This window comes from Trichoderma citrinoviride, assembly GCF_003025115.1.
Source record: "Trichoderma citrinoviride strain TUCIM 6016 unplaced genomic scaffold BBK36scaffold_2, whole genome shotgun sequence".
Classification (NCBI taxonomy): Eukaryota; Fungi; Ascomycota; class Sordariomycetes; order Hypocreales; family Hypocreaceae; genus Trichoderma; species Trichoderma citrinoviride.
In genome coordinates, this window is record NW_020194710.1 from 1,678,255 (window position 1) to 1,700,060 (window position 21,806).

General features: G+C 52.5%; 7 protein-coding genes across 7 annotated transcripts; 3 read left to right on the top strand and 4 right to left on the bottom strand.

The window, feature by feature from the left end:
- Positions 1-182: 182 nt before the first annotated feature.
- BBK36DRAFT_1188382 (hypothetical protein) lies at positions 183-2,166 on the bottom strand (the record flags this gene model as incomplete). The annotated part of the gene is made up of 1 exon (XM_024896573.1): positions 183-2,166. The coding sequence occupies exon 1, from the start codon at positions 2,142-2,144 to the stop codon at positions 183-185; it is 1,962 nt and encodes a 653-aa protein (XP_024753078.1). The 5' UTR covers positions 2,145-2,166.
- Positions 2,167-4,699: 2,533 nt separating this feature from the next.
- BBK36DRAFT_1138177 (hypothetical protein) lies at positions 4,700-5,344 on the bottom strand (the record flags this gene model as incomplete). Its single annotated transcript, XM_024893224.1, has 2 exons — positions 4,700-4,952; positions 5,091-5,344. The coding sequence occupies 2 exons, from the start codon at positions 5,342-5,344 to the stop codon at positions 4,700-4,702; spliced, it is 507 nt and encodes a 168-aa protein (XP_024753079.1).
- A 126-nt stretch (positions 5,345-5,470) lies between these two features.
- Positions 5,471-7,634, bottom strand: BBK36DRAFT_17130 (hypothetical protein; the record flags this gene model as incomplete). Its single annotated transcript, XM_024897837.1, has 2 exons — positions 5,471-5,756; positions 6,052-7,634. The coding sequence occupies 2 exons, from the start codon at positions 7,632-7,634 to the stop codon at positions 5,471-5,473; spliced, it is 1,869 nt and encodes a 622-aa protein (XP_024753080.1).
- Positions 7,635-10,568: 2,934 nt separating this feature from the next.
- On the top strand, positions 10,569-11,278 carry BBK36DRAFT_1111030 (Orm1 type endoplasmic reticulum protein; the record flags this gene model as incomplete). The annotated part of the gene is made up of 3 exons (XM_024889654.1): positions 10,569-10,710; positions 10,795-11,153; positions 11,219-11,278. The coding sequence occupies 3 exons, from the start codon at positions 10,569-10,571 to the stop codon at positions 11,276-11,278; spliced, it is 561 nt and encodes a 186-aa protein (XP_024753081.1).
- A 688-nt stretch (positions 11,279-11,966) lies between these two features.
- Positions 11,967-12,890, top strand: BBK36DRAFT_1111752 (hypothetical protein; the record flags this gene model as incomplete). The annotated part of the gene is made up of 2 exons (XM_024889731.1): positions 11,967-12,095; positions 12,156-12,890. The coding sequence occupies 2 exons, from the start codon at positions 11,967-11,969 to the stop codon at positions 12,888-12,890; spliced, it is 864 nt and encodes a 287-aa protein (XP_024753082.1).
- A 1,422-nt stretch (positions 12,891-14,312) lies between these two features.
- BBK36DRAFT_1188398 (hypothetical protein) lies at positions 14,313-17,503 on the bottom strand (the record flags this gene model as incomplete). The annotated part of the gene is made up of 9 exons (XM_024896574.1): positions 14,313-14,442; positions 14,506-14,553; positions 14,611-14,796; positions 14,859-15,753; positions 15,804-15,997; positions 16,058-16,088; positions 16,160-16,374; positions 16,634-17,190; positions 17,246-17,503. 9 exons carry the CDS (start codon positions 17,501-17,503, stop codon positions 14,313-14,315), a joined length of 2,514 nt encoding a protein of 837 aa, XP_024753083.1.
- A 411-nt stretch (positions 17,504-17,914) lies between these two features.
- BBK36DRAFT_1188402 (hypothetical protein) lies at positions 17,915-21,336 on the top strand (the record flags this gene model as incomplete). The annotated part of the gene is made up of 9 exons (XM_024896575.1): positions 17,915-18,217; positions 18,288-18,480; positions 18,552-19,568; positions 19,636-19,747; positions 19,815-20,003; positions 20,121-20,546; positions 20,586-20,591; positions 20,696-20,978; positions 21,103-21,336. The coding sequence occupies 9 exons, from the start codon at positions 17,915-17,917 to the stop codon at positions 21,334-21,336; spliced, it is 2,763 nt and encodes a 920-aa protein (XP_024753084.1).
- Between the last annotated feature and the right edge of the window lie 470 nt (positions 21,337-21,806).

A 21,806-nucleotide genomic window follows, 5' to 3' on the forward strand; every position in this document is an offset into this window, starting at 1 on the left:
ACATAAAGATTCATAATCCTGAGATCATATCGTCGTATCGTCATAAAGAAGAAAAGCCGTAAGAAGTCGTAAGAAGTCGTAAGAAAGGAAAGCCCTAACAACAGAGTCATAAGAAGAAGAAAGTCATAAGTCGTCACATCCGATAGCATCACCCATTACCTCCTCCTCCTCCTCCTCCCCCCCTAAGTCCGACTAAACATTAAGGGCACCAACGCCGTCCTACTGTCCAACCCCCTCCAGTCTTCCATCACCATCTCTCCGCTGCATCCACTCGCCTCTCTGGCGCCCATATACCGGCACACAGACGTCGCATCCGTACCTCTGTCCTTTTTGTTGCTGTTGTAGAACTCCTTGCTGAGCTTTGCCAGCACGGCCTCCTTGGCCTTATGCAAGGCGCTCGCCCTGGCGTCTGCGTCCTCAGCAAATAGCCGATGCGCTTTTTCCTGCTCGAGGTTGCGTTGCACGGTGGAGATGCCCTCGTCGGGACCGGCCTGGCGGTGGGAGGAGGGGGAGTAGACAGTTGGCTGGAGGAGGACGGGCTGGGGCTCGGACGTCATGATGGGAGACGTTATGATGGACAAGGGCTCGGGGATGGCAGAGTAGGCAATCTGGCTGGCACCAGAAGAGAATCTGAAGCGCATCTTGAGCGACTTGTTGCTGTGAGAGGACGGAGGGGGCGATAGAGGAGACGGGGTCTCGGGAGCTCGCTCTCCAGCCTCCGTCTTGGAGTGCTTTCTATGGCGTCGACGGACACGCTTCCGCGTGATCTTTGTGGAGAAGCTCAGTTCAGAATCTTTCGGCTCGGGCATGTCGCTCATCAACAGCCCCTGGACTATTACATCTCTTTCCTCGTCGCTGAGTATGAGGCCGTCCAGGTCGAGATCCATCAGGTCCCTACCAGCAGCCTCAACAGCCGCACTAGGACTGGGCAAGGCTTCTTCACTCGCGCCGGTTACGACAGAAATCGCCGAGGGCGCCTTGATGCTGCTCCGGGACCAGTTGTCGTCCCCGTCTACAGGCGCGAGAGCCTCCTCCCAGCTGCCATTGTTCGCGAGGACGACGCTCTCGAAGCCAAACTGCTTGACGGTGCCCTGGTGAGCGGCAATCAGGCCCCGCAGCTGGGTGGAATTCATGGTGGCATTACGGATCTGCAGGTAGCGCAGCTTGGGGAAGTGGATGGGGCAGCGCGGAGGCCGCGTGGGCAGCGGCGACATGGGGGAGGTGACCTCGTGGAAGAGCTTCTTGGCGCTGCGAGGCGGCGCGAAGAGGGGGTCGGCAGAGAGGGCTATGGGACACGGCCCTTTGGCGCCGACCCAGGCGAACGTGAGCTTCTCCAGCCCCGGGGCGAAGTTGCGGATGTAGTCGTCGAGGACCTTGAGGTGGTCCAGCCCCGGGCAGGGGCCGTAAAAGTCCCACGCCTCGACGGAGATGTGCAGCTTGGTGATCTGGTGCCACCTGCGGCTCGCAGACGGCACGCTGCCTATGCCGTTGATGTACCGGAGGTAGTTGAACGCAGACGGGTGCAGGGACGAGAGGGACAGCTTGTTGAGCTTGGTCATGGGCGCGCGCTCCACGGCGATGCGCAGGCTGATGAGGGCGTAGTCCACAATGTCCCTGCGGTACCGCTCGCGCGGATCCTGGCCGGGGCAGCGGATGGTCAGGTGCCGCATGTTTGGGATATGGCCCAGGGCGTAGATGAAGCTGGGGACGTTTGTGGCCGCGTGGAAGAGCGGCGGGTACTGCTGCGTCAGGATGTCGCCCAGCTCCGTGTTGGCGTACTTGGGCCGCGTCAGGGCCGAGCCCATGCTCGTGTGCGGCTTGTACAGGAAGGCAATCTCGTCGCCCGTCAGCGGATGGATCAATGGCGGTAGGAAGGTGGCCTCGGAGTGGGCAAAGTGGAAGGTGAGGTGCTCGATGTGGTGGCCGATGCGGCCGAGGGCGGCGATGCGCGCCGGCCGGGTGAAGGTGGCCGCGGTGAAGGTGACGCGGACGCGGGTGAAGAGGCGCTTGGTGACGAGGTTGCAGCAGGCGGACGAGGTCGCGCGGATGGCGCAGACGTCGGCGGTGGCCAGGTGCGGGAAGAGGACGTCCTTGATGTAGTCGCTCCTCAGCATGGCGATGAAGAGCTGTTGTGTGGACGCCATAGCCGTGTCATGTCGTGGGGGGAGAAGATAGAAGCCCTCTAATAGCAGTTTCTTGTCTGTTTCAAGTTGAGGGGGTTTTGTTTCAATGTTCAAAGGCAGAAGAAGAAGTCTGGCTGCTATTGTTTGATGTTCTGTTGCAGTAGATGGTTTGTTGACTCGATATATATATAGGTATACCTTATATATATATGAGTCTGATAGAAGCTGTGTCGTATAAGTGAAGTTGACTCAACGAGTCCAGTCGTTAACCAGAAGCACCAGAACAAAATAGAATACAATTTTTGTTTCCCAAACGGCCGTTATTCATTCATACAATAGGAATTACCTGAAGAAAAAAAATAAGAAAAGAAGAAACCCAGAGGGAGTGTGGACGAAAAGTTCGTCTCCGTCCTCGCCTGTATATAACCTATCTATCCCCTTGCGCAAACCCTACCTACTCCCACACCGCAGAAATCAACCCAATCGGGCATCTCTATCATCCTTGCCTTCCCGCATCGTTTTCGTGCCCAGGGCATCAACAACTCAGAGCACAACGCTCAAAACGACCAAATCTTCACCGTCCTTAGGGAAAAGATGGAAGAACATTTGAAAAAAACCCTCTTACTCGTACTCCCTCCCTCCCCCCCTGTTTAGCGCCCATCTCTCCCGGCCCTCCGCGCTCCAATCGTTTAACATACTTGCATGCTGGTCTTACACCAAAACAACTGGCCAAGAGCCTGTCGAGTGACTCACGCAGAAGAAGCGCAGCAGAAAATTCATCCACATTCGCGACGAAAGAGCAAAAGAAAACGAGGACGCCAGCTGTCTCCGCCCTTGTGTTACACCGTGTCTGTCCGCGTTGTCACACAAAGGCACCGCGCCAAGCGAAGTCACATTTGACCTCGAGCCTCTTGTACCAACCCAGTGGATGGACGAAGACGAAGCGGAAACGAAACGAGCTGCATGTGCCCACCCTTAACTTTTGTTTCATTGTTTCATAGGGCCACCGTCCGTGGGATTTCAGAGCCAGTGGATGATGCCGAGCTGTGGGGGACGGAGGTGCATAAGCGTGGGACAAGGGGGTGTTGGATGATTAGTCTTGGGTCGAGGTTGGGATCTTTTTTATTTCAACCTTTTTTTCTTTTTCTTCCTGTTTCATGGTTGTTTCTTGCAGAGAGAAAAGACGGTGATGTGTATCGACGGTAGCTTTTGTGTCCTGACGCGATGAGACGACGGAAAAGACTGTAGGCGAAGCAAGGGGGGTTGGTTCGGGGTTCGGGGAGGGTGTGGCAAACGCGATGCGACTTACACGCGAAAGGTTGAAGCTTGATGGCGAAGCTTAAGCGCGATGCGATTCGCGCGGGACGCACGTTGGCTCTTGTCCAACGTTGTCGCTGCGTTTTTGCCTCAACACCACGGACGGATCGTCGCAAAGAGCATACATACATACATACATACATACGGCTCATCAACGGTGACCAGTATCATCACGGTATTCCCCCTTTGATAACCCATCATTTGTGGTATTACTATCCGTAGACGATCCATTCTCATCATCACCCCCCTGCAACAAGTCAGGCAAACTCGGGCACTCAGACGGCCTCCCCCCTCGGGCCGCAACTCATGCCCAACCATCTTCATCGTCCCCATCCTCCCAGCCAAACAATCTTTGCATCCGTCCCCAAGATTTTCTCATCCCCCCTTCGCCACCGGCAAGTCAAACAATCAGAACTTCAATCCCAGTCAAAGGCCATTTCTCCCAACCCCACCAACATGCAGAGCTTCCTCCTCCCGACCCTTCAACCCGCAGCTACTCCTCGTGGCGCGTCGAAACAAAGATGCACCTTTATCGGCCTATTAGCGTCCCCTTTTCCTTTCTGTGCCCTCTTCAACCTTGAGCAAATCACAAAGATGTGCTCCCGTCACGGCGCGCTTTGAGTGGCTCGGGGCTCTGCTTCCATGAGCTAAGGTAGTCAACAGGCCACTTTTTCGTCGGAGCATTTGCCGAAAAGGAGGCTATTCTCGATTCTGCATTCAAGGATTGACTGCTACACAAAACTTGCTGCTACCGCCTCGTACGACTCGAGATGCAGATAGAAAGCGCAAGGCACCAGTAGCATCGACCGCGTATCATGTATGACTGGGAAAACACTGCATCGACCAAGACCCTTTGCGAATCACCGCCGGCGTGGCAAGACGCAGGAGACATCAAGCACGGACGAGCAGCGCCTCCAAGCGAAGAGGACCCCAAGCTACTGTGCTCTCTCTGCATGTTATGCACCCCGCGGAAGATATCAAGAGTGAAGCAAGCAAGTAAACTCCATCCCCCTCCCTCCCTTTTCCAAATCTATCCCGCGTAGTTTCCCGTCCCAATTTATCATCTAGTATCTGGGGATCTTTTCTCCCTCGGTTAAGCATCCGGGTTGCAGAGTCGGCCGGTGCAACCGAGCCAGGGGTCTCGTCATGTTTCTCGTCGAATGCGTGCGTTTATATTGCCGGTCCAGAAGTAGAAGGGGTATCAAAGCGTCGTCTTGCCTTTCCATTGGCAAATCCGTCATGTGAATATTTTCCTCGAATCAATCGTCGTCCCGCAGGGTTCTCCATGCTCGTATGGTGGCAGAGCTCCATCTCCTCTGATTTGGCCGCCTCTGCTCCTCCGTGTTTGCCCCTGCGACGGCCATTGCCTCCTCCCGGCCCTTGCCATCTGAGCCAGTCTCGACCCGCTTGGCCTCCATGTGCACCTGGTTGTGCAGATGATCGCCTTGCCCCATTGCTATGTAGTCAGGGACCGATAGCAAAGGCTTGAGAAGGTCAACAAGTAGAGATATTCTGCTTAACACTGAAAGCAAGGGGGGAAGTTTTATCAACACCTTTCGAAAAGATATACAACAAGGTCATAGAATTTTGCTACCTTGTTGAGAAAGCCAAAGAGCATCGTAGGAAAAATGCCAGTTTGCAAAGACTAACACTGCTCCATCTGCTGAAAATTCTCGTATCTCGTGTCGGGAAGATCTCTGCCAGGGATCACCAAGCCGACTCAATCTGGGGAGATGGGCGTCCTCGGCGTCCTCGTCCCCGTCTTTTTCCCCGTTTTCCTGGACTGGCTTGCTCACCTGAGCCAACTTGACCATTGCTCCCTTGACTGGTTTGCTCAACTGAGCCAGATGGAGGATCGTCCCAACCTTGGGGCAACTGTTCTCCTGGGTTTTCGCATTGTCCATTCTGATCATTCTGGCCACGCCGTCCTCGTCTTTTGTTTCGTTTCCCTTGATTATTTTGTTCACCTGCAGCAGCTTGACCTGCTTGACCAGCCTGATCAGCTTGACCATCTTGTGCAACTTGTCCGTTTAGGCCTCCTTGGTGTCCATCTTGACTGTTTTGGCCACGTCGTCGCCGCTGCCTGTTACCTCCTTTTTCATGGCCGTTCTGTTGTTCACCTGGGCCATTTTGGCCTCCTTGATCACCTTGCACATTGTGTACAGCTGGACCTCCTTGATGTCCCTGTCCAACTTGGCCAGTTTGGTCACCTCGCTTACCCCATTTGCCTCGGCCGCGCCGACCGCCTTGACCGTTTTGCTCGCCTTGACCACTCTGTACATGTTGGCCACCTTGCACATCTTCTTCTTGATTGCTCTGGACATTCTGAGTAGCTTGACCACCACCCCGGCCACCTCGACCGCCTCGACCACTTCTTCTGCCGCCGCCGCGACGCGAAGGTGCAGGAGGCGGAGGTGGTGTCGGTGGGCGATATGGTTTTACCCATGACTGCCGATATGGTGAGTGAACACGCGATGACAATGAGCCAAGGGACGGCGATGTATCGCGCGATGGTGGTGACTGGTGGTTGGCTGAAGATGGTGACTGAAGGCACGGCGGTGGTGGCTCGCAGTTGTAGCGCCGCACGGGGATGGGTGCGGCTACCACACACAGCCCATCATCGGAATCATCGCTGCCCGAGTAGTATTGCACGTTGTCGACAGGCGAGGCCAAGGCTCGGCTGGAGATCCTGAACCCCCCTACCTTGGTAGCCGGTCGGCATGCATCCGTGCCGATGATGGGACCGGAGCTGCTCGTCGGGTCCAGGTACTGACGCATATTGTCCAGATGGAACTTGGAATGGTAAGGCAAGTTGGGCGCTCCGTCTTTACGACAGTCCCCGTGAAAATGCTTCTCACTCCCACATGCGGCGCATGACACGGGTAGTGCATTGACCTTCTTGATAGTGTCTGGGCCGGGACGGAACGACCTGAAAAGCGTCATGCACTGCCATCTCTCGTGGTCTTCGGGTGCTCTGCAGTAGCCGCATACCAACCAGAAAGGTTCGTTGGGGTACCGGCAATTTTCCTGCGTGTGGCCGCTCCTCCAGCAGTCGGCGCATCTAACAGACCACGATGGGCAGTTGTAGTCCCAGTGGCCTTTTTCTCCGCAGAATCGGCACGACCGTGTGCATTTACCGGCGATATGGCCCTCTTGTCCACAGAGCAGGCACATGTTGGACGGGTCCGTGGCTGAAGGGAAATACCGGCGCTGCTGCTCGAGGGCTTCGGCGCCGGAGGGGATAGCAGATTGGGACGACATGGTGATTTTGAGAGAGGAATGTTGAGTTTGTCGAAGAGGCTTCCTTGATAATGCCGGCAGCAATTCTGGCTGTGGTACTGGTATTGTTTCGTGCGTGGTTGCGGTCTGCGGAAGCTGGGGACTCACGTCTATTATATAGAGCGCGCCGGACTGCTCTGTAAGTAGGCTGGGAGGGGCCGCAGCAGCAGAGAGGATTTGGGTTTGAGGTGGCAGCGCCGGCGGCTGAGGAGCGTCAAATCGTGTCGTGGAGTCGGCCAAAGTTTCCTCCAAAGCTTCTTCCAAAGCTTCTTCCGCGGCATCTGTGAGCTTCGCAGCCTCGTTCTGGAGTGGCCGGAAGGCCCTTATTATGTCAAGCAGAGACGAATCCTTGAATTGTTGGGCCACCAGCCGGGCAGCCCGCTTCTTATTGGACTTGAGCCTGCTGTGGATGTCAATGTATTGCTTGTAGGCAGCGCGGATCAACGCAGGCGTGATCTCGGCAGCACCGGGCGAGTTGGTGTTGGCAGTGCAAAGTAGCTGAGCCCACTCGGTGAATCTGGTGAGCCATGTCCCCTCCCTCTGGGGGGCAAACACAGGGAGATGAAGAGATATCGGGTGAATGGTGAAGATCGGGGGCGACTTGGGCATGAAGACAGTGTTTGCCGTAAACTTTTCGACCTTCTTCTTCTCGCCATGCCGAGCAAAACCAGGCACTCCAGTATCAGAGCCCTCATCCTCCTCGAGTTTTCCCTCCTTGAATGATTTTGCCCTGGTGACGCTATCCCCAGAGGCAGAGCTTGCCCGAGCACGCTTGACTCGTCGTTTAGTAGCCGTCTTTCCACCAACACTGGCCGCTTCTTCCTCCGAATACTTTCTCTTTCTGGTCAAGGGGGCTTCATCCTCGCTACTGAGCAGGCTGATGAAATCGACCGGCTTTGGTTGATGTCTGGTCATGATGTTGGACCAGCCGCGTCATCCAGCGGCTCAGCAAACCTTAAGATCGAAACCGCTAGAGGCGTTTTTCATCCGTACGCTAAAGGGGATTGTGTAAACTCTCAGAAAAAGCTTTTGTTCGTGAAGGGGAAAGGCTGGGCTGGGTCGCCTAGGCATCTTCTTTCGACAAGGCCAGGCGCGAGTGGCGCGAGATCGGCGAGCAGCCTGGATTTTCCCTATGTCATCCCTTCGTAGTCGATACTGAGTGGTAAAGTAACCTTCACTGCGGACTAGCCCGATAATGGTGACTCTGCTGTAATGATGAAGAAGGGAATCCGCGATATCTCCAAAGGCGAGTGAAGTTGTGAAGATCAAGCGAGGCGTGCTATAACACCACACAAGCAAAAGGCAAGTACAAACTCTGTTGGCGAATCAAAATCGAGGCTGAGCGCAGGGTTCTTGTTCGCTTCCGAGGTTTAGCCCGATGGAGTCTGCAGGCGAACAAGGAACTTGCATCCGTCGACTTCATTGCCTCATTCTCTGCAATTACACACATACTTGTAACAAGTACTTGATGCCCTACACACCACAACGGCCGTCAAAATAAAGTTCCGTCCTCGAGTGCCTAGTGCGCCTTTTCGGGGCCAGAAGCTGTCGTGAATGCTTCTCGTGGACAGTTTGAGTGTCGGGCGAAGACAGATGGCCTCACAGGTACCTGCCTGGAACCTCTACTTTCAGCATAAACTCATGAGATCAATTTAGTTCCAAATTCCGCTGCCATCTCTTTACAGATGAGATAGGCGAGCAGGCCCGGATTCCAGTCCCTTGAAAGGACTGGCGGGCTGGGCCTCGTGCCATGAGCTGCTCGCTAAGAAACATACGTAAATGAGCTCCTTAAAATAGATGAGGGATACGCACGTGGCGCTCGGCAATCAATTACCTTCCAGTAATCACTTTGTTGGAAGGCATGTGATGATTGCAGCTTAAGCAGCGCTGCGGTAGTCTTGCTTCGTTAACATGTCTCGGAAAAGACTTGTCAGGTATCTTGGATCCACAAACGAAGCAGAAGGTGCGTGAGTATTTGCAGTTCATCCAGGACTTTGCAGATATTGCTCGGTCGACGGAGAGCCCAGGTGTTATCACTGCGTATACCCACGTAGCACAAATGATCAATATGTCCGTGGGCCATTCGCTACCAATAATAACGGCGACCCCTGTCACCGAAATGATGAACACCGGAACCGCAGCCTTCTAGAAGGCCAGGATGCGGCTCGTCTCCCTGCGGCCCCTTGGGGTGGTGATTTAGATGTAGATATTACGGGGTAGGTGGGACGCATACAGCCACAACGCCGGCGGTCCTAATAAAGAAGCTACACTACCAGGCAATAGAACGCACTGGTCTCCTCAATGATCACCAGGATATGTAGATAACGGCTAGATGGCACATGGACGTGATTAGATGGGTAGGGGATGCCATCAGGGATGTGAGCTTGAGCAATGTGCCCCTCCATACGTATCACGAACCAGCCTCAACGCGCTCGTGAAAGCACTTGCATCGACGTCCGGATGTTGCACTGAGTAGCTGAGAGATTTTCGACCTTGGCTTCAGATTCTGTAACTTCCGCAGAGCCAGTCGAGCTGTCCTCATATTACTCGTAGGAGATGTTAGCTGTGCTGCTTCGTTAATTAGCCCGCATTAGCACCAACGGCCATCAATCTTCTGCCGGATGATGTCTCCTGTTCCTGCAGGTACCGCGGCACCCCTTTCCAGGGTGTCTCCACAGCTTCCACAGACCGACCCCAGCAAGAAAGCCGTCGTCAACCTGCCTGATTGTACACAAGCACGGAGTGGTGCTACCAGGCAAGGTAGGCAGTAGTAGTACGGAGCACCGCCGCTGAGCATCTCCAAGTTCTCAGGACGCTCTCTAAGCGAAAGAATCTAGGGTTTGAGACGGAGTAGCGAGTCGTATCCAGCAATTGCTTCAAGCCCCCTCTCCGTGACCGCAAAAGCAGCACGTCAGGCATATAATGCGCGTAATGCGCCATCTCTGACCGATTGCGTGAGACAACTCCATACCACCATCACCTTACCTGCCACCACCTCGTCCGATTCGTGCTTGAGACTTGACTGGGGCGCCTGTACCAATCCCAACTCAGCTGCTGAAGAACCGCAAAGAGACCCGTGAACCCAGTCGGAAGAGCACAACTGCCCAAGCCTCGAAACTACCTCTGCCCAGCTCGGTGAAACGCGCAACCGCAACGCCTCTGCAAGAGCTGCGTTACAGAAAGCAGCAAAGATAGCTTATGTTCGTATTCGCATCCCTCCGAGCCAAACCCCCCACTCCGATGCTGATGAAGCCAGATAACCATCTACTGCTTGTACCTCCCGTCCCAAACGAGACGTTCGAAAGCTGGTTCCTGAGCCTCGGTGGCTGTGCCAGACTCGCTCGCTTAGTTGCATAAAGCTTGTTCGCCTCGCTTCGACCCGCCGGCGTCGTCAAATCTTGAATTTTTTCTTGCACTCCATCTTGATTTGATACAGGGCGCTCAGACACTGTAACTCCAGTACAGCACAGCTGGAGCCTTGAGAGCTTGAGCACGTACCACCATCTGCTACGGTGCTACTAAGGTAGAGGTACCTTAGAGGCGCCGCAGGTTCGCCGTAGCTCGAGGTACATCCCCAGTACCTTCATCGCCTCGTTTAACGCCGCCCGCCGCCAAGTACTGCCGCTAGTACCCTCCGGCGCCCCGATTGAGCGGTCGGCCTCTGAACCTGCACAAGCGACTTGCGCGTTGCCTTGCGAGTGACTTGGTTGAGCATCTGCGGCTGCTGGGCAAACAAAAAAAAAAAAACCACATCGTCAGAGACCGACAATGCCGTCGACCTGCCTTCCCGCATCCTCACAAACCTACGACGCAGCCGCGACGAAATCCGCCGGCAGCCGATACCTCGACATGACCGACCGCAGCGCTGGTGGCCGCCGGAGGAGGTCTAGCAGCATCCTCCAGGTCTACCACGAGCCCCCCGAGACGCTCGAGCAGATGAGCGACCAGGCTGTGATTCCGAACATGAATGCCAATTGGACAAACGCAAAGGGTAAGCCGCTGCGCTGCCGCCAAAACTCTCTCGTGCCTTGGTGCCTTGACCGCTGACCGCCGCCGCCGCCATGGCGACAAATAGGGGCCTGGACAATCCACATCGTCATCATCGCCTGCCTCAAGATCCTCTACGACGTTATCCCGGGTAGTACCCAGGAGACCTCGTGGACGCTCACCAACATGACGTACATGATCGGCTCCTACATCATGTTCCACTACGTCCGCGGCATCCCCTTTGACTTCAACGGCGGCGCCTTCGACAACCTCAACATGTGGGAGCAGATCGACAACGGAGCCCAGTACACGCCCACCAAGAAGTTCCTCCTCAGCGTCCCCATCGTGCTATTCCTCATCAGCACGCACTACACCCACTACGACTCGACATACTTTGTCATCAACTTCCTGGCTACGCTGGCCGTCGTTATCCCTAAGCTACCTTTCGTAAGTTTAAAGTCAAAGCCTCACTCGGCAAGGTCTTGTGATGATCGCTAACGCCTCTTTGGCAGAGCCACCGAATGCGCTTCAGTTTCTTTTCAGACATTCCCGAGGACGCGGAAGAGGAGTAATGGTTCCTTCGGGCTGCACACGGCGTTATGGGGTTCACATAAATACGAGCTTAGGCAACAGGACGTACAGCACACACACATACGAGAGACAAAAAACGGAAAAGGCAATCAACGACGACAAAAGAAAAAAAAAACGTTATCAGGGTCGGGAGGTCAGGAGTAGCGGGGCAAATGGGTTTAACCTACACACCATAGCGAGCATTTTCGTTCTATGATTCCAGCCAAAAATAAGGTTTAGTGTTCATCAAGCGTTAGTTATCAACGACAGCAATTGGTATTTGGAGACTTGCCCTCTTTTATACTGAGCTCTCTGGGTATCGGCCCGTCGCCGTTGACGAGGTGCTTGTGGGTTCGAGAGTTCGAGGCGAGCAGTGGCTGACTCTGACTCTAAGCGTTATACGGTCTTGGTCCTGGCTTGACCGGCTAAGAGACGAGGCTGAAGGTTTATTCCGACTTAGGGAGAGATATGAGGATCTTTGCTGTTAGCGATGGAACGGATTTCATAGCATCTCAATGATATAAAGGGGGGCCTTTCCTCGCATACCATCTCACGTCTTCTCCTTGATTTCAGTCACTTTCTGCTACCTTCTACCACAGACTACACACTCACACACTACAGATCACAGACCACAGACCACACATCACACTCACAACCCATTCCACATCACATCACAAACAATCGTTCATCATGTTGGACCACCACATGTTCGTCTTCGGCCTCGTTGCCGCCGGCTCCTCCCTGGTCGCTGCCTACCCCGCGGCCGGTGACGGAGTTGAGGGCTCTATGACAACCTACGTTGCCCCCCCTGCCGTCACTGTCACTTCCCCCTTCTTCCCCGGCGATGGTGTCGAGGGCTCCCTGACTACCATGGTCCAGACCATCGTGACCACCTCCGTCACGGGCTCCATGACCACCATGATCTCCAGCCCTGCCCATACGGCTGCTCCCTCTGCCGCGGCAGTGTCCAAGGACCGCATCGAGGACCTGCTCCGTGAGATACTGGACCAGCTCGAGGAAGTGGCGGACGATGACGACCGCAAGAAGCGTGCTGCCGAGAAGCGCCAGACGGCTGATCCTATGCCGACGTTCACTCCTGATCCCCCTACTCACACGGCGGACCCTATGCCGACGTTCACTAATGACCCCCCTACTCACACGGCGGATCCTATGCCAACTTTCACCAATGATCCGCCTACTTGGTCGGGTACGCATACTGCGGACCCCATGCCGACGTTCACTAACGATCCTCCTACTCACACGGCGGATCCCATGCCGACCTTCACCAATGATCCGCCCACTCACACCGCGGACCCCATGCCGACCTTCACTCCCGATCCTCCGGCCCTGTCCCCGGGTCCTCCCACCGTCACTCCGGCTGCGGCCCACTCGCGCCGTGATGCCGCCACCCCGTCGCCCGTCCTGTTCGGCCTCCCAGAGTGGTGGCCCGCCTGGGTCTCCAACGCGACCTCGAGCGTGGCGTCTCGTACCAGCGGCGCCTCTGCGGGCTTTCCCACCAACACTCTGCCTCCCTCTACGGGCGTGGCCAAGAAGACTGCTGCTCCTCTCGTGGGCGCCGTCGCGGCTGCTGCTGCGGCTTATTTCCTGCTCTAAATCTGCTGTGGGAGAGAGTATGGGAAGCGGTTGGGGCTGTGGCTTACTCCTATTGGGCGGGTGGTAGGGATATAGGGGGTTGGGTCGGGCGTTGGGCGTTTTGATTTGCAGTTGGGGATTTGGAGTTGGGAATTTGGGCTCTGGACTTTGGAGTTGGTTTGGAGTTGGTATCGGCTTGGAGTCTGGTACTGGTTTGGAGTTGGGGATTGGGCCTGGAAGTCTGGGTCTTATTTGAGGAGTTGATTTGTTTTCCGAAGGGTTTGTCTTTTACTTCGTCTTCTCTTTTGTTGGTCTTTATGGATGAGTAATGGTACAATGGCGTTGGACGCGGGCTTACTTTGGGATTCAGACTGGATTTGGGAGTGGGATCGGAAAGGAGGGATTGAAGCCTACTATCTGTTTCAGAAGGATCAACTGGAACTTGGGCATCAATGAGGCGTTTTGGTCTTAATGAGGAGTTTTGGACCTTTATACTACCTCTTTATAGGGGTTTCGGGACCTGGTAATAAGCGGCATTCTTGCTTTTACCTTTTTCTACATGACCATCAGAAGTCCAACGTGTGTGAATTATTGCCTCTTTGCTTCATCCCCATATATCACAAACTGTCCTTTATATTCTTACTAGTTGACCTTCACGTCGATGTCGCTGATCTCTTCTACATGCATACCCAGGAGAAAGAGTGTACGCGTATATGCCAACCCTGCGGAACACGACGCATACTTATACACCGCGACCCTTGCCATAATTGCCTCCATGTCACCTTGAGAGCTAGGTAGAAGATAAAAATGGAACTCGCCTTGCACTGTACATGACCGATTTGTAAGACGTTCCTTTCGGAGTACTACACGATTGCAATACGCGTTCTTTGCGGACATTGCGGAGAGGCTGTGCCTCGAGAGCCCCCTTTCTGATGCTACGCATCCGAAGGATCCGTCGACATCTTCCATAAAGTACGACGAATAGAGGCTGTGATGGATGAGCTTGTTTCAGTTGGCTGTCAGTGCAAAACGTGGACGGCGTGATGGTTGTCTAGGATGTGGGCATTCTACATCTCAACTTTGAGCTCTAACCAGCTCTATGGCCGGCGGCACTATAAGCAAAAGAGACATCACATTGAACATAGTAGAGATGGCGCTACAGAGATCGGTATTTGGCAAGCAAATAATGACCGCTTCCTTTCCAGTATCCAAGCTCTCAATCCCAGCCGTCTTCTGAGGTGTGTTCAAATGAGTGCTCTCAGCCACTAGATAAAGTCAGCTGGGTATGAGGAGAATCTAGATATCGTTCGACGCACCTCCAATGGCCGTCGAGCCTCAGACGACTGGCTATTTTCGCTTTGATGATGTATGACTTCAGCCAGATCAGTCTTGGATTGCTGCAGTTCTACAACTCTCTGCGTTGGGGTTGATGTTAGTAACTTGTCAAAACCTATTCGTTAAAATGCATACCTCCTCAAACGAGTCTTTCACGATGAACCGAACAGTGTTTACTTCTTTCGTTTGTCCGATACGGTGAATACGAGCTAGCGCTTGGTCCTCCAGTGTTGGATTCCTATACCGACAACCATTAGCACGCATGCATAGTGTTACAAGCAATCAGATACGTGGAACCTACCAGTGAGGTTCCATGAGATAGGCCCTCGAGGCCTCCGTTAATGTAAGGCTGTTGAAATGGTGAGCAATAGGTCAGCGGTTTGGTCCTATAATTGATTAGACTCACCCAACAGCGCCACACGAGATTGTCAGCAGCAGCACTCTAATCGTTGGATCCTTGCGAAACCGCTCGACAACTACGTGTCTGTCTTTTTGTGCCACCTTGCCGTCGAAACGCAGACAAGGAATGCCTGCCTGTTTCAGGCCAAGCTCAATAAGTTCCAGAGTAGTTCGCCATGAAGAGAAGACGACGCTATTAAGTATATCTGTCAGACAAATACCCAGCCACATAACAAGTAACCGGAGATACTGCACCATTTAATATCATGAGGCTGTCTTTGCAGGTCTTGCATTAGCTTAGATATCTTCGTCGGTAATTCAGTACCTGGCTGCCCCATACCCAACCACGGTGCATCGTCGGTGTCGAATATATCGGTCGATATCTTGGCGGTGGGACATAGGGTCTCGTGAGAGCACGATCTCAGTGCCTGAGAAAGTGAATGTGTAAGTAGACATGTAGAGCAGACGAATTCCAAGCACTGCGAGAACAGAGACATGGGAGGCAGGCCGGTCTCGTCAGTGGCGATTTCTGTAAAATCAGCCACGCAAAGGCACAAGCGACAATGAATGCTGCTGATTCCGCGACGTATGTTGAACATTTTCTGGGCAGCCTCTTCCCAGCTCGGAGATGTCTGTTCGTTGTACGCCTGTAGATCGTATCGTGCCTTATAATGCTTGCCGAGATTGCAGATCATGCGCATTGCTTCGATCCTCTGTAGCATGTTGGTATACGAGTATGCTCGAGTAAACTTGCCGTCTACGGAGAGCGCTTTTTCAATGTGGGATATGGTGTGCATTTTGAATTCCTGGTACAACTCCCTTTCGGCCGGAGCCAGATCCACAAACTGCTTGAAGTCATGCCTTGGGGGCAGTTGGATGATGGTCTTGGGACGACGCAAGAGGATGCAGCTCGCAAGCCGTTTCAACCGCCTCACAGCCTCATCTACCTTACCGATCTTCCATAGATGAGAAATGTCTGCGTTGAATTCGTAGTCCTCTGCGTAGGGATATACCTGAAGGAACTTGAGGAGTGCTGTGAGATCGCCCAGTCGATTCTGGATCGGCGTGCCGGTCACAGCCCATCGCGAAACTGAGGCCAACGAGCAGACGGCACGAGCCATACGAGTATCATGATTTCGGATGAAGTGAGCTGATCATTCTTAGCATCTTCCACATATCCCGGAGTTGTGGGCTGCAAACCTTCATCCAGAATTATGCGTCGCCATCGCGTACTAAACAACAAGGAATGTTGTTGATTTGAGCTGTAGCTCCATTCTGAGGAGATTGTCTGATAGGTCGTCAAAACCACCAAATAATCTTCAAGATCTGATGCATCTGCTAAACGAGACTTTCCGTGGTGCCTGCGCCATGGGATGCTGCTGGGGAAGACATGCCTATTGCCATTGGTTAGCTTTCACTGAATTGCACTTTTCTGATCCATTTGGAAGATTCACTGTTTCAATTGCTCTTCCCAGGAGTCAAGAACTAATTTAAGGGAGGCAATTGTTAGCTTTTCGAAACAACCAAGAAGAGATGGGTGCCGGCTATAGACTCACGAGGGGGCGGCACGACAATCAACGTCCGGCCAGACGACTTCTCGGCATGGGCCCCAATCAGAGAGTTCGGATCATTTCTGTTCACCAGTAGGTCGGTGGCTATCAGAGAGATCATGGACAGTGTCTTGCCTAGGCCCATGGAGTCTGCGATAATCCCGCCGTAGAATTGCTGTGGCAGTTCTGTTTGAGTTGCGCCCGAGACTCGATTGACAAAACTACAGATAGTTCACAAAGTCAGTGAAAAGGCAAATAACTATATCATATGTCGTGACTCTGAGAGGTACTTACTAAGATCCAGTGCTCTGGGAACAGAATTCCCACAAGTCTGGCCGGCTTCCATCCCAAGCCCATCCCTGCTCTCGTTGGAGCATAAATGTCAGGGCTTGCAGTTGATGACTGTTTAGAATTGATGGTTTAGACCAAATATAAACGCAAGATTATAGACACATGGGGGGCATAGGGCTGTTCCAATACCTTTTCATTGTTGATCGGATGGAGCCGGGCTGTTTGGCTTCGACTAAATCCTCTCGAGAGTTTAGGACGTCGATCAACTCGGGACGCGGCTGTGTGCTCTCGATAATGGCAGCTTTTGCATGCTCTCTGCCTAAATCCGATGTCCATATAGCAAGATCAGACGCATCGCATAGCTTGTGCGGATTCCGGTACAAAACGCGCCGTGAACAGCCCACAGGATCTTGAAGGTAGAGATTATGCTCCTCAAAAAAGCTCCCTACATCTTCCAAGAGGCTGATATCACCATAAAGCGTCACAGTCAGGTGGCAGGGCGTAGAAAGAGGCATTGCGAGTTTTGCTTTGGGCGATTTACCTGCCTCTAATGAGCAGGTGATCTCCAGCTCAAGATCTTGTTCACTGAGCAATACATTGATGAAGAATGTAAAGTACGGATCAATCAGGCCTTTGATTGTAGCATCGTCACTGGATTCGAAATGTTGGGAATCTGTCAAAGTGACCGCAAACTCCTGTGGCGGCGAAGATCGTACAAATTGACAGACACCGCGTACACCGATTATCTGATATCTGCTGTCAACCGTGTTTGATGCTGCCGGACAGAGAGCAGTTACTTACCATACCGAAGCATACAATCTGCTCTTCAGTATCGATGGAGGTGGCGAGGCCTGGTAGGTTGTAGAACATTGATGAACCTGGGGATCTTGGTACATATGTCCCATCCGTCGTCTGGGCAGGGTCCTCGTCATCGATAGTGAGGTCTACTATTTCAACGTTCGCAAATCTATTGCGCTTCAGTTCATTGCCATTTTGATAATTCGAGGGGCTGGATCGGCGTCTCTTGGGTCGATGAAGATCTCCTGGGCCATATTCCATCTTGCCGATGTTGATGTGACTTGATACATTTAATATAAAGCTGTATCCAGAGCAGCCAGGGCTCCTAATATTGCCTATGTTGATGTCGAAGGCTGATACTAGATCTCTGGCAAATACCGGGGGCGAACTTGCCTCCTATCCTGCCCATGTGCCTAACGAAAAGCCTACAGCAACGTGGATGACTGTCAGCCAATGGAGGGTCGCACAGCCTTCCTCTGACACCGAAGCCCAACGAGTCAGTGGAAGCCTTAGGCTCTACAGCTTGTTACCAGTCCGAGACTTATTGGTGGCCATCTCCATCCACTTAAGCTTAAATAATGTTCTACACCTTAATGTCTCTCCGTCAGTCATCTGTGTCTCTGCTAAAGGACTTCTGGACAACCCATATATCTATGCAGGCAGAAGGAAAGAATGCCGTTGAGTCGGAGAGCGTCTCCAGAGGCGCACCGAATGATGAGCGAAGCATTCGCGGATCTCGAACGAATCATCATTGTCGCCGATAGAGCGCAGCTAAAGGATCTGACCCTTAACGATGTTCGACAAGCTGCTCTCCAGATTGAACAACAGCTCGCAGCAAGCCAGTCGCTCCGGAACATGCGAAGGTTAGCACCATTATTCGCCGGCTTGGGTCACTACTCTCAAACAATTGAGGTTTTGTGTAATGGAACGCCCTACCTGCCCTGGATATGGGCTCCGATAAAGCTTGTGTTGAAGGTATCTCTCCTAACCGCGGTATGGTCTCTTGACGCAGCTTACTAACCACCATTACACACGTCGTCCTCAGATATCTGCCGATTACACCGAAGCATTCGAAGAGATTATCAGAATCTATAGCAAGCTAGCTGAGCCGCTGACTCGGTTCAGCTTTTTGCAACAGCCTTTCTCAAGCAACCCGGAAGTCCAGAACGCCCTGGCCGTTTATTACTCCGACATCCTCAAGTTTCATGGGGAGGCCTATAGCTTTGTCCGACGAAACGGTAAGACCTGCTGGGACAACATCCATACATCGCTTGGCTTAAACTAACAAATCTCGTTGTTGAATATATAGCCTGGCAACGACTGTTTGCTACCTCGAGGGGTCGTTTCCAACGGCGATTCGACAACATCCTCGCCGACCTCAAAGCACATGAGAAACTGGTTGACAAAATTGTCATCGCCGCCAACATATCCGAAGCAAAGGATATGAGGGAGAAACTGGAAGACTGGAGACAGCAAGAAATGAGCAAATTCAAGAAACAAGAAGAGGACCAAACAAGCACCGAGTTTCATGCCATCCTGAGTGTCCTCAGGGTCGATGAGACTCACCAGATCAGGGTCTTCGACAATCTTACTGCTGAAGCAAACCAGCATCCCGGATCCTGCGGCTGGATACTCAAGCAACCGAAGATCCAAGCATGGGCCAGATCTGACCGTGATACCCAACTCATCGTACTTCATGGCTGCGTCGGCAGCGGCAAAAGTGTCTTGGCCGCTCAAATCGGGACATTTCTCCGATCTTCAGAGCACTCTTTGGTAGTGGCACACTTTTGCACATATATCTATCCCGAGTCAACAGACTATAACGACATAATGCGGTCCTTGGTGGTACAGATTATTCGCCAAGATCCAGAACTTATCGCGTTATCCTACGACTGGCTTGTATTGAAGAAGAAAAGTCCAAGTTGTGCCGTTATGGAACAACTTCTTCGCCTTTTGGTCGAAGCTTTGGGGACTTCGCCATCTCAGCAGAAGACGCTTCATATTGTTTTTGATGGGTTGGATGAATGCGATGACAGCACGATAAGTAGCGTTGTGAAGACTCTCGATAGGCTGGTTGCCACCGCTTCGTCTTCTGGAGCAACTATACTCAAGGTGCTTTTATGCACTCAAATGACGCCTGCTGTTGCCAAAGTCGTCAATAGGAAGCGCAAAATCTCATTAGCGGATGAGGGAATCCATCTAAACCGGGCAATTCAAGATTACACCCTGCAGAGGATCAACGCCATTCGCCCGAATCTTTCTCAGCTGGGCATAACGGATGAAGATATAACAAGGTTGGCATCACAAATTACGGAAAAAGCAGACGGTAGGCACTTGACTGGCTCGTCCCTACTCCTCAGGTCTGCCACTCTATGCTGACCAGATGGTACCAGGCATGTTTCTCTGGGCCAAGCTCGTCATGGAGTTCATAAGCAAGAACCTCTTTTACAGCCGCGAGGAGATCTTGGAAGCTGCCAGTAAGCTTCCTCGAGAACTTGGAAAGTTGTGAGTGAGCATCTGATCCTTAGTTTATCTTGTTTGTAGGCCTTTCGCCTGACACCTGCGTCATCAGCTACGGGCGGATATTGTCGCAGATTATGACAAACTTTGACGAAAGATCTGAGCAAAGGATCAGTTCTGTCCTAAGCTGGATATCATTTGCCAAACGGCCACTCCGCTGCCCAGAGCTCTTATCCGCCTTGGCTTTTGATGCCGGACATGAACAGGTGAATGAACTGGTCCCGGCCTATATCCTCGACCGGTGTGAGCCTCTTATACAGAAACAAGACGATTCTTCTTATGCATTTCTCCATGTGTCGGTGCGAGAGTAAGTTCACACGTTGAATTGACTGGCCTTTGTTTGGCTAACTGGCGAAAGCTTTCTTCAGAGCTCTGATAGCGCACTCTCAATCACGGAAACTCATTCGCAGAGGCAACATGGCTTAGCTACTGTCCGTTGTCTCCTATCCTGCCAAGAGATTTTTGTGCCCTCATATCCAGAGGTCGAGCGGGTTGGAAGAATACTTCGTGGAACTCATGGCTTTCTCATGTATGCCACTCAATTCTGGGTTGATTACCTTTTGAAAGACCTTGACCATGACCGAGGTCGCTTCTTCGAGTCGGAAATCTTTGTGCTATCTTGTCGTCTGGCCGAAGCATTTACCGGCGCGAGACAAAGTCTCGAAGAGGCTGATGGTGACAGACCCGATCCACGGCTTGCCTTGATACGACAAAGGCATTACCCTCTGTACATGATGGCAAAAGCGTTAATCTTGGAGCAAAACAAAGACACATTAAGAGATGTGTCAGTCAATGGTACACTCCTTCGCTTCCCTTCCCAAAGCAATCGGTTGAAAGGATTGACGACTAACAACTTAGCACGAAAGTGGATGGCTTGAACGACCCCTTCAATCATTACGCGGTTGCATGCGACCTCATTGCCTTGAAGGAGAGGTATCAAGCGGTGATTCGAGGATTGCTAGACTGCCCCAACTATCCAGGCATCACATTTCAAGAGCTTGAGCAATTTAAGCAAGCTTTTCGGACATCGGCATTTACATGTCGACTTTGGTCGTGTCCACATGCCGTCGTCGGCTTCAACAACATCGACTGCCTCACTCAGCATGAGAAAGACCACGTCAAGCACGTCTGTCGGTTTCCAGGCTGCCAATATCCTGTATTTACGTCAGCGAAAATGCTCAAGGACCATATGGCCAAGTGGCATGCCGAAGGAAGAGTGGCACGAGACACGATCAGAAGGTATCCGAAGAGAATAGCCTCTCCTTCCCAGCAAGAGAGTCATGCTACAGATACAACTTCACGCACTCTCGCCCAATCCGCTGCTGGCGATGCGGTCTTAGTATCAATGCCAGACGAAGGACGAGCATCAGATCTATGGTCAAAGACTCACTCTGCAGATTCACATGCAGATACTTCTGAGCAACCTTCTGGTGATGACGGTTTTGGCGCAGCACCACCTAATGATCAACTCATACCTGTCAGTCGGACTTCACGCCTGCGATCCTACTCATTATCACCAGAATTTGGAGCTTCACCACGGCCCCCACCTGATGAAACGGCTGAGACGCGAATGAAACCAGAAACATATACCACTTTTTCTGATCACTTGACTACTCAATATACGCTGCTGCAACAGGACCATCAGTGGGAAGAGAGCGATGTAGAGGTAAGTTCTGCTTCAATATTGAAAGTCATGTACTTGTGTATCTATGTTCACTGCATAGTCAAGACTTACAACTGCATTCTTCCACTAGCGTCAGGATCTTCTTACGTCTTGGTGCCAGGGTCTGTTGGACTACATCAAGAAAAAGCATCCAGAATTTTTGATTGAGGGTTCTACGGTGTGCTCCCGACTGGATACCCAGCGAGAAGACAAGGGAGAACAGCCTGCGGAAAGCGGTATTCGGCGTACGTACTTGAAGTGCATAGATTGCGGCCTCGACAAGGAAATTCGTCAACATTCAGACGCAGAGTATTTCGTGGACCACTTGAATTCCATCTATCACCGCTATCTGGTCTCAGCGAGGCGTTCTGGGTGACTGGT